The 12,322-nt window shown below is 35.2% G+C and overlaps 1 protein-coding gene across 1 annotated transcript in view; it reads right to left on the reverse strand.

The window, feature by feature from the left end:
• The window catches only part of LOC121385858, a 48,492-nt gene that overhangs the window by 25,688 nt on the left and 10,482 nt on the right, over positions 1–12,322 (reverse strand). Inside the window, exons 7-10 of the mRNA XM_041516647.1 lie at positions 11,652–11,891; positions 9,883–9,970; positions 7,538–9,847; positions 5,312–5,472 (exon numbers count right to left, since the gene is read on the reverse strand). Coding sequence (XP_041372581.1) covers positions 5,312–5,472; positions 7,538–9,847; positions 9,883–9,970; positions 11,652–11,891 — 2,799 coding nt within the window. The remainder of the gene's footprint in view (positions 1–5,311; positions 5,473–7,537; positions 9,848–9,882; positions 9,971–11,651; positions 11,892–12,322) is intronic.

Genomic DNA, 12,322 nt, shown 5'->3' on the forward strand with positions numbered 1-12,322 from the left:
ATATTAATAATGAGCAATACATGTTAACAGTAATTTGAAATGCTTCAAGTACATGTAGGATATTATAAATTCACTGTTTTAGTATTGAAAAAAAAGTGTGCGCGATCAGTCCCACGCCTTTCCAGCGAGTTATGACGACTGTATATGTAAGCTGTATATTTAGCTGACAAATTGGATTTTACTGTTATATTACATGTACATACAGTAAAGTACACTTATAACAAACATGCTTAGAACGAACCACCACACAGAACGAACTGATCGTAAAGTCCCATTTTATTTCCCTATATACATATTAATGACGAACTTATACAAATGTGCACAATTAACTACCGCTGTAAAGAACTATTGTGGTCCCTTCCAGTTTGTTATAAGAGTACTTTACTGTGATCATGATAAGCTATGCTAAATAGTGTTTGAACAACCAGTCCCGGATTTTTTAAAACCTATTACAGTAAAGTGCACTTATAACGAACATTTTTTAAAACCTATTACAGTAAAGTGCACTTATAACGAACATTTTTTAAAACCTATTACAGTAAAGTACACTTATAACGAACATTTTTTAAAACCTATTACAGTAAAGTACACTTATAATGAATATTTTTTAAAACCTATTACAGTAAAGTACACTTATAATGAAGATTTTTTAAAACCTATTACAGTAAAGTACACTTATAACGAACATTCTTAAAAACCTATTACAGTAAAGTACACTTACAACGAACATTTTTTTAAAACCTATTACAGTAAAGTGCACTTATAACGAACATTCTTAAAAACCTATTACAGTAAAGTGCACTTACAACGAACATTTTTTTAAAACCTATTACAGTAAAGTGCACTTACAACGAACATTTTTTTAAAACCTATTACAGTAAAGTGCACTTACAACGAATATCTTTTAAAACCTATTACAGTAAAGTACACTTATAACGAACATTTTTTAAAACCTATTACAGTAAAGTACACTTATAACGAACATCTTTTAAAACCTATTACAGTAAAGTACACTTATAACGAACATTTTTTAAAAACCTATTACAGTAAAGTGCACTTATAACGAACATCTTTTAAAACCTATTACAGTAAAGTGCACTTATAACGAACATCTTTTAAAACCTATTACAGTAAAGTACACTTATAACGAACATTTTTAAAAACCTATTACAGTAAAGTGCACTTATAACGAGCATTTTTTTAAACCTATTACAGTAAAGTACACTTATAACGAACATTCTTAAAAACCTATTACAGTAAAGTACACTTATAATGAAGATTTTTTAAAACCTATTACAGTAAAGTACACTTATAATGAAGATTTTTTAAAACCTATTACAGTAAAGTACACTTATAACGAACATTCTTAAAAACCTATTACAGTAAAGTACACTTACAACGAACATTTTTTTAAAACCTATTACAGTAAAGTACACTTATAACGAACATTCTTAAAAACCTATTACAGTAAAGTGCACTTATAACGAATATTTTTTAAAACCTATTACAGTAAAGTACACTTATAACGAACATTCTTAAAAACCTATTACAGTAAAGTACACTTACAACGAACATTTTTTTTATTTCCCTATATACATATTAATGACGAACTTATACAAATGTGCACAATTAACTACCGCTGTAAAGAACTATTGTGGTCCCTTCCAGTTTGTTATAAGAGTACTTTACTGTGATCATGATAAGCTATGCTAAATAGTGTTTGAACAACCAGTCCCGGATTTTTTAAAACCTATTACAGTAAAGTGCACTTATAACGAACATTTTTTTAAAACCTATTACAGTAAAGTGCACTTATAACAAACATTTTTTAAAACCTATTACATGAAAGTACACTTATAACGAACATTTTTTAAAACCTATTACAGTAAAGTACACTTATAATGAATATTTTTTTAAAACCTATTACAGTAAAGTACACTTATAACGAACATCTTTTAAAACCTATTACAGTAAAGTGCACTTATAACGAACATCTTTTAAAACCTATTACAGTAAAGTGCACTTATAATGAACATCTTTTAAAACCTATTACAGTAAAGTACACTTATAACGAACATCTTTTAAAACCTATTACAGTAAAGTGCACTTATAACGAACATCTTTTAAAACCTATTACAGTAAAGTACACTTATAACGAACATTTTTTTAAACCTATTACAGTAAAGTACACTTATAACGAACATCTTTTAAAACCTATTACAGTAAAGTACACTTATAACGAACATTCTTAAAAACCTTTTACAGTAAAGTACACTTATAACGAACATTTTTTAAAAACCTATTACAGTAAAGTGCACTTATAACGAACATCTTTTAAAACCTATTACAGTAAAGTACACTTATAATGAATATTTTTTTAAACCTATTACAGTAAAGTACACTTATAACGAACATTCTTAAAAACCTATTACAGTAAAGTACACTTACAACGAGCATTTTTTTAAACCTATTACAGTAAAGTACACTTATAATGAGCATTTTTTTAAACCTATTACAGTAAAGTGCACTTATAACGAATACTTTTTTAAAACCTATTACAGTAAAGTACACTTATAACGAACATTCTTAAAAACCTATTACAGTAAAGTGCACTTATAACGAACATCTTTTAAAACCTATTACAGTAAAGTACACTTATAATGAATATTTTTTAAAACCTATTACAGTAAAGTACACTTATAACGAACATTCTTAAAAACCTATTACAGTAAAGTACACTTACAACGAGCATTTTTTAAAACCTATTACAGTAAAGTACACTTATAATGAGCATTTTTTTAAACCTATTACAGTAAAGTGCACTTATAACGAATACTTTTTTAAAACCTATTACAGTAAAGTACACTTATAACAAACATTTTTTAAAACCTATTACAGTAAAGTACACTTATAACGAACATTTTTTAAAACCTATTACAGTAAAGTGCACTTATAACGAACATCTTTTAAAACCTATTACAGTAAAGTGCACTTATAACGAACATCTTTTAAAACCTATTACAGTAAAGTGCACTTATAACGAACATCTTTTAAAACCTATTACAGTAAAGTGCACTTATAACGAACATCTTTTAAAACCTATTACAGTAAAGTGCACTTATAACGAACATCTTTTAAAACCTATTACAGTAAAGTACACTTATAACGAACATTCTTAAAAACCTTTTACAGTAAAGTACACTTATAACGAACATTTTTTAAAAACCTATTACAGTAAAGTGCACTTATAACGAACATCTTTTAAAACCTATTACAGTAAAGTACACTTATAACGAACATCTTTTAAAACCTATTACAGTAAAGTACACTTACAACGAACATTTTTTTAAACCTATTACAGTAAAGTACACTTATAATGAGCATTTTTTTAAACCTATTACAGTAAAGTGCACTTATAATGAATACTTTTTTAAAACCTATTACAGTAAAGTACACTTATAACGAACATTCTTAAAAACCTATTACAGTAAAGTACACTTATAACGAACATTTTTTAAAAACCTATTACAGTAAAGTGCACTTATAACGAACATCTTTTAAAACCTATTACAGTAAAGTACACTTATAATGAATATTTTTTAAAACCTATTACAGTAAAGTACACTTATAACGAACATTCTTAAAAACCTATTACAGTAAAGTACACTTACAACGAGCATTTTTTTAAACCTATTACAGTAAAGTACACTTATAATGAGCATTTTTTTAAACCTATTACAGTAAAGTGCACTTATAACGAATACTTTTTTAAAACCTATTACAGTAAAGTACACTTATAATGAACATGCTTAGAACGAACTGATTGAAAAGTCCCGTTTTATCTCCCTATACATTAATTACCAACTTGTGCAAATGTCTACAGCAAACTACTGCTACAAAAAAAACTAAACTTCCAGTTCCTTATAAGAATACATGTACTTTACTGTATTATTGTGATGATGATAACTTTTGGTATGGACACAGTTCATTGAGTTTATCCTGCTGACATAGCCTGATCTTATCCTACTGACATTAACATACCAAACTGTGACAGCATGGCTCACTGATTTTACCCACCATCTGGAATTGTGAAATGGTTCACCGATTTAGAGTGATGATGTCATCAAGGATTTATCAGGAATTTTTCACCATGGTCCCATGTCTGATGGGATATGAAAAATTTGCGAGAGTAAATCATATTTTGGATATTTTTGTTCCAGGCCACTGAATGATGCACTGAACTTAGGCTACCACTTGACAACAAGGGATCTGCCATATCCAGTGTCCCATGTAGCAGAGGCAGCCTAGTCCTGTGAACTATTTGAAAGTTAAAAACACAAATGAGTCTTTTATCAAGGTGCAAGATGGATCCTAACACCTACTAGCCAGGCATTTATCAAGGATGTTTCACCAGGATCCCATGTCCCATTTGGGAAAATTAGCGAGAGTAAATCATACTTGGGATCTTTTTTCAGGCCACTGAATAATACAGTACACCACTGTTGAATTAATTTATTACAACAGACATAATTAAATGAAAACATTGGGAATTTTTAGTCTACAAATTGGGAATTTTCAGTGCTACTTTCTTTTGGGAAGGGGCCTATGTTCGGACCCACAGAACGCCTGGATAAATACCTGGTCACAGTTCATTGATTTTATCCTGACACAGTTCACTGATCTTACCTTCCTGACAGTAACGTCTGGAATGGTGACACAGTTCATTGATTTTATCCTGACACAGTTCACTGATCTTACCTTACTGACAGTAATGTCTGGAATGGTGACACAGTTCATTGATTTTCATCTTCTGACACAGTTCATCGATCTTAACTTAATGACATTAATGTCTGGAATGGTGACACAGTTCATTGATTTTACCTTACTGACATTAATGTTTGGAATGGTGATGACACATTTCATTGATTTTATCCTGACACAGTTCATTGATTTTACCTTACTGACATTAATATTTGGAATCATGATAGCATGGTTCACTGATTTTACCCTACTGACACAGTTCACTGGTCTTACAAACCTTACTGACAGTAACGTCTGGAATGGTAATGACACAGTTCATTGATTTTATCCTGACACAGTTCATTGATCTTACCTTACTGACATTAATGTCTGGAATGGTGACATGGTTCACTGATTTTACCGTACTGACATTAATATTTGGAATCATGATGGCATGGTTCAGTGATTTTACCCTACTGACACAGTTCATTGATCTTACCTTACTGGCATTAACATTTGGAATGGTGATATATTCCACTGATTTTACCCTGACACAGTTCGCCAATTTTACCTTGCTGACATTAATGTCTGGAATGGTGATAGCGTGGTTCATTGACTTGTCACGCCCGATCGAGCCACCCGTGCACGTGACGATGAACAGCGTCCCCACATCCAGACAGTCGGACTGCTGGACCACGACGCGAACACACGGAGGCCAGTTTGAGGCTACAGCTGTTGGAAACAAATAAAGAAATGTTTTATTTAACGATGCACTAAACACATTTTATTTACGGTTATATGAGTCAGACATATGGTTAAGGACCACACAGATATTGAGAGAGGAAAGCCGCTGTCACCACTTCATTGGCTACTCTTTTCGATTAGCAGCTAGGGATCTTTTATATGCACCATCCCACAGACAGGGTAGTACATACCACGGCCTTTGATATACCAGTCGTGGTGCACTGGCTGGAATGAGAAATAGCCCAATGGGCTGTGGTGTGTGTTATCCTGTGTGAGATGATGCATATAAAAGATCATTTGCTACTAATGGAGCAGGTTTCCTCTCTAAGACTATACATGTCAGTATGATAGTACAAGCCAAAGTTGATCGATTGGTGCCAACTGATTTAAAGTTATAGTTTGTTTTGTTTAACGACACCACTAGAGCACATTGATTTATTAATCATCGGCTACTGGATGTCAAACATTTGGTAATTTTGATATATAATCTTAAGAGAGGAAACCCGCTCCATTTTTCCATTAGTAGCAAGGGATCTTTTATATTCCAGTAATTATTTAATATACTTTTTTTCATATTCATATAAAAACACACACAAACTTAAATACATCAATGCTATCATTTAAACTGGAGGAGTAATTAGTTAACATTTCACACACAATCGTTGAATATACATTTTTAGAATTGATCATCACATCTGTATAGCTAAACCAATAAATTTTCAATTATAATCAATCATTTGAACATCACTATTCAACAAAGTATGGCAAAGAAATGTTTGCAATTATGGGTTTTGGAAGTTGAAGGCCCCCTCCTCACCCCCGTCCCCATGAAAGTGTTAAAGTTTGTTTAACGACACCACTGGAGCACATTGATTAAATTTATCAGCGGATATTGGATGTCAAACATTTGGTACTTATGACTCGTAGTAATTCTAAAGATGAAACCTGCTACATTTTTCCTAAAGCAGCAAGGGATCTTTTATATGCACTTCCCCACGAAAACACATACCACAGCCTTTGTCCAGTTGTGGTGAACTGGTTGGAATGAGAGAAAAAAAATTCAGTTCTATGGATCCACCGAGGTGGTTCGATCCTTTGACACAAGCACCTCAAGCAAGCACTCGACCAACTGAGCTAACTCCCACCCCTTGGAAGTTGAATCCCCCTACCCCCCCCCCCCCCGTCCCCCTGAATATTGAAAACAAGAAGCTGTATGTTTCAGCCACAGATAGCAAACAAGACAAAGTGCCTTTAAATTGCGAGGGGCGGGATCTGGCTCAGTGGCTAGAGCGTTCAACTGAGGTGCTTTAGTTGCAGGATCAAACTCCCTCAGTGGACCCATACTCTGATTGGGCTTTTTCCTGTTCCAACCAGCCCATCAAAGGCTGTGATATGTGCTGTCCTTACTATGGTAAAATACAAATAAAACACTCTTTAGTCAGAATTATCAAACGTTTGACATCAAATATCCTTTTTTTCTCTCGTTCCAACCAGTGCAGCACAACTGGTAAAAGGCCGTGGTATGTGCTTTCCTGTCTGTGGGAAAGTGCATATAAAAGATCCCTTGCTGCATTAATTAGTAAAAATGTAGCGGGTTTTATCTGCTGATTACAAGTCAGAATTGCTAAATGTTTGACATCCAATAATTAATCAATGTGCTCTAGTGGTGTCATTAAACAAAATAAACCATAAACTGGGAGGTCTTGTTATATTTTAAATGTGCAAAAAGTAAGAAATGCTGCAAACAAATATTAATTTTATTTTAAAATTCTAAAAGCTAAATTTCACACTTAATAAAGAGTGAAAATCATAAACAATAGTCCGTCCCATCATCCTATAAAAATGTTTTTTGTATATAATTTCAGTTTTGTTTGACTTAAGTAGAAAAGTAAAAGTGTTTCGGAAATAACAAACAAACAAAAATTACTATTTTTGTGTCCAATTTAGAAAACAACCGGCTCAAAAATAAATAACTTGTAGCAAATTCCATTGCATGAAAAAAAGGCATTCCCCGTGAGACGGACTATAAATAAAACACAGCTGTGTTTATTACCAGGTGGAAGATCTGTAACAGCAGTGACCACCTCCATGTCATCAGGCTTTTCTTCCAACCAATTGCAATCTTCAGATGAGTCAGGTGACAACTCTCCTGACCAATCAGAATGTTTGGATGAGTCAGCCGACAGTTTTTCTGACCAATCAGACTCTTCAAAAGAATCGGCTGACAATTCTCCTGGTTCTAGCTCTCTGTCGTTGTAACTATCATCTTTAATGACTTCTTCATCATCTACCATTATTAAAGATCGCTCCGACTGTCCCTGATGTGTCCGAGACGTATCGCCGTCTTTGACAGTTTGATTTTCAGAATGCGTACGAGAGCTAGTTTCATTTTCTGGTGTTATGTGGACATTTGTAGTGACATTATTTACACCACAATCATCCACTGTTCTGTCATCATTTACATTTGTGTCTGTGCACATTTCTCTATGTTCTTTATTACGGGTTACTTTATCCTTTATCTCTTTCTCGTGTCTGTGTCTGTGTATGTGTCTGTGTCTGTGTATATGTTTGTGTTTGTGTGTATGCCTGTGTATATGTTTGTGTTTATGTTTGTGTTTTTTATGCTTATGTTTCTCGTTCTTTCCGTCAGCACGAGTCTCGTCCTCATTCTGTTCTGTGTCCTCGTTACCTGCACACGTCGCATTTTCATTAAATGTCAAAGACTCCACGTCTTTCTTGCCATACATTTCACACCCGGTGACATCAGAGCCTTTCCCAGACTCTGTATGTTGTCTCCCTTGTGTTTGTTGTCTCCCCTGTGTTTGTTGTCTCCCCTGTGCTTCAATAGCATTATCAATCCTGTTTATATCATATGTTATACAGTCCGTGTTTTCTTTTCTACAGATTTTAGGACTAGAGCCACCAGACATAGTTTCGTTTCTCTGAATTTCATTAACATTATCTATCATGTTTCTACCACACAACACGAACCCTGTGTCTTCCCTTGAATACATGTCATGACTACTAGCACCAGCAATATCAACATAAAATGTAGAAGACTTCACATATTCATTTGTCTGTGTTTCACAGTTATCACCAGCTCTGTTTTGATTACCAGCCGTTTCTTTTCTATACATTTTATTCTGATGGGCAATATTTTCACTAGGATGGTCAGGATATTGATTACAATGGTCAGTGCTTTTATCACAAGTCACAGATTCCAAATCATTTCTCTGTGTTTGATTCTGAAGGGCAGCATTTTCACTATGGTGGTCAGTACCTTTATCACAAGTCATATATTCCAAATCTTTCTTCTGTGTTTTATTATGGTGGCCAGTATTTTTATCACACACTGAAGATTCCAAACCTTTCATGCATTCTTTATTATTTAAATCAGTTTTGTTATAAGTCGCTGCAGATGATGCATCATCTTGAGGAAAGTTTTTTTTTTTATCTCTTCTCATCTGAGATCTTTTGACATGGGACTCGTCTTTTCCTTCATGACGCCGTTTCTTTCTCATTGGTCCCATTTTACCACAACCCCTGCCGCCGTGTTCAGGACATCTCTTCTTCCCATTGGAACAACTGCCACTGGAACTATATACAGTACTGGGACTACATACAGTACTGGGACTATATACAGTACTGGGACCACATGCAGTACTTGGACCACATGCAGTACTGGGACTATATACAGTACTGGGACCACATGCAGTACTTGGACCACATACAGTTCCGAGTTTGTTGGGAGAACCATCATTCCAAACAAGCTGATTTTCTTTCCCGCCAATACAACCGTCGTTACAACGAGCATTGTGTCTGTTGCGCGAATCATCCTTTTGGTCTGGCTGGTTCATCTTCCCTCTTTTACGACTGTCTTCATAGCTACTGTCACGCATTTCAGAATGATCATCAACACTACAATCTTGCAGATCATTACAACCTCTCTTCCCAGTGACGTTGCTATGATCACCATCAGCATCGAGATGATTATTTATACCACTGAAACTATCATTGTGGATGATTGAAAATTCATCACTCTTCTTTCTCGGATTCTCCTTATCTGTGACACAACCATCTCTCCTCTTTCTCGGATTCTCCTTATCTGTGACACAACCATCACTCCTCTTTCTCGGATTCTCCTTATCTGTGACACAACCATCTCTCCTCTTTCTCGGACTCTCCTTATCTGTGACACAACCATCACTCCTCTTTCTCGGACTCTCCTTATCTGTGACACAACCATCACTCGTCTTTCTTTCTTTCCTAGAGGTAGAGTCCTGGTCGCTTTTCTTCTTCTTCTCTCTCCTGATGTAAGCGCCGCTCGTCACATAACTGACTTCTCTGGTGTGTTTTTCCGAGATCCTAGAAGGAAGAGAGAGAAAGACATGAACATACCTAACGCGTTCTGCTGGAGAGATCCGAGGGCTAACTTCTCTAGACTGTCAGTTACCTTGGCAACAGCCGGGTCAACGTCAGTGGACATCTGACAAAAGAGAAATGTTTTTCTCTTTTCAAAGACATGTTTTATTTAACGATGCACTCAACACATTTTATTTACGGTTATATGGCGTCAGACATATGGTTAAGGACCACACAGATATTGAGAGGAAACCCGCTGTCGCCACTTCATGGGCTACTCTTTCCGATTAGCAGCAAGGGATCTTTTATATGCACCATCCCACAGACAGGGTAGTACATACCACAGCTTTTGATATACCAGTCGTGGTGCACTGGCTGGAACGAGAAATAGCCCAATGGGCCCACCAACGGGGATCGATCCCACACTGACCACACATCGAGTGAATTCTCTTTTCACTACCTGCTGTTTGATTTAAGTTTAAACACAGGATTTTGTAATTAAAAATAAAAAAACATTATTCACATACAAAGTGTAGTTATAAAAAAACTTCAATTTTAAAACCTATTCACTCAATTAAAAAATTTTTTTTAAAGTTATTCATTTAAGTAAATAAAAAAAAAAAATTAACAATTAAAACATATTGAATTTTATCCATTTGGAGAAGAAATGTTTTAATCAACTTTTACTTCTGGGCTTAAGAATGAGAAGTAACATTTTGATTTGTACTTGGGTGAGACTGGCCTCGGTGGCGTCGTGGTTAGGCCATCAGTCTACAGGCTGGTAGGTACTGGGTTCAGATCCCAGTCGAGGCATGGGATTTTTAATCCAGATACCGACTCCAAACCCTGAGTGAGTGCTCCGCAAGGCTCAATGTGTAGGTGTAAACCACTTGCACCGACCAGTGATCCATAACTGGTTCAACAAAGGCCATGGTTTGTGCTATCCTGCCTGTGGGAAGCGCAAATAAAAGATCCCTTGCTGCTAATCGGAAAGAGTATCCCATGTAGTGGCGACAGCGGGTTTCCTCTCAAAATCTGTGTGGTCCTTAACCATATGTCTGACGCCATATAACAGTAAATAAAATTTGTTGAGTGCGTCGTTAAATAAAACATTTTTTCTTTTTTTTTAAGTTAACCTTTTGACAAAATTTTAATTACTCTTATCATTACTGTATGATTTCCTTAACCCTAACCCTAAACTTAACCCATTTTCTTTGTGGGGAAGGTCCCCTATATCTCCTGTTGACTGTGGTTGCATTCAATTCCATAGTGCCATACCCAAAACAAAAATGTCTTTCTGGCAGAAACAATGACACACACTGTACACACATACACATACACACGCACACACACATATATATATATATGTACACACATACACATACACATGTACACATGTACACACATATACATGCCCACACACATATACATGTACACACACATACATATGTACATGCACACACACACACATGCATACATACACACATATACATGCACACATACACATATACACATGTGCACACAAACACACACGCATGCACACACAGACATATACAAATACATTTGTACATACACACCATACAAATGCATACATGCACACACACACAAATACACACACTACGAATACATGCATGCACACACAAATACACACTACAAATGTATGCAGGCACACACACACACACACACACACACACACACACACACACACACTACCAATACATACATGCATGCACACACACACCACAAATGCATGCAGGCAAACGCATGTACACACAAACACACATTAAAAAACCCTCATAAAATACCTCCTTTCTTCTCTCTTTCTCTTCTGTCTTGTTCCTTCTGTTTTCATCTGTCTTCCTTCTACTTCGGTCTCTGTCACCGTCTCTGTCTCTCCTTGTTCTGTCAGGATTGTCCGTGTTTCTCGTCACTTTGTACACAGGTAGACCGGTCGATGATTGCCCAGCTGATGATCCACCGGTCGATGATCCACCATTCAGCTTCCCTTTTGATCCATCCCCCACCACCACCCCTCCAGTCACACTCTGAAAACACATGGCAACCAGGGAACCATTAAGAAAGAAATGCTTAAAATCTCAACACATTGTTTAACAGTTAAAATCTCAACACATTGTTTAACAGTTAAAATCTCAACACATTGTTTAACAGTTAAAATCTCAACACATTGTTTAACAGTTAAAATCTCAACACATTGTTTAACAGTTAAAATCTCAACACATTGTTTAACAGTTACAATCTCAACACATTGTTTAACAGTTAAAACCTCAACACACTGTTTAACAGTTAAAATCTCAACACACTGTTTAACAGTTAAAACCTCAACACACTGTTTAACAGTTAAAATCTCAACACACTGTTTAACAGTTAAAATCTCAACACATTGTTTAACAGTTAAAATCTAAACACATTGTTTAACAGTTAAAATCTCAACACATTGTTTAACAGTTAAAATCTC

The sequence above is a fragment of the Gigantopelta aegis genome, chromosome 12 (genome assembly GCF_016097555.1).
Source record: "Gigantopelta aegis isolate Gae_Host chromosome 12, Gae_host_genome, whole genome shotgun sequence".
NCBI classification, from domain to species: Eukaryota; Metazoa; Mollusca; class Gastropoda; order Neomphalida; family Peltospiridae; genus Gigantopelta; species Gigantopelta aegis.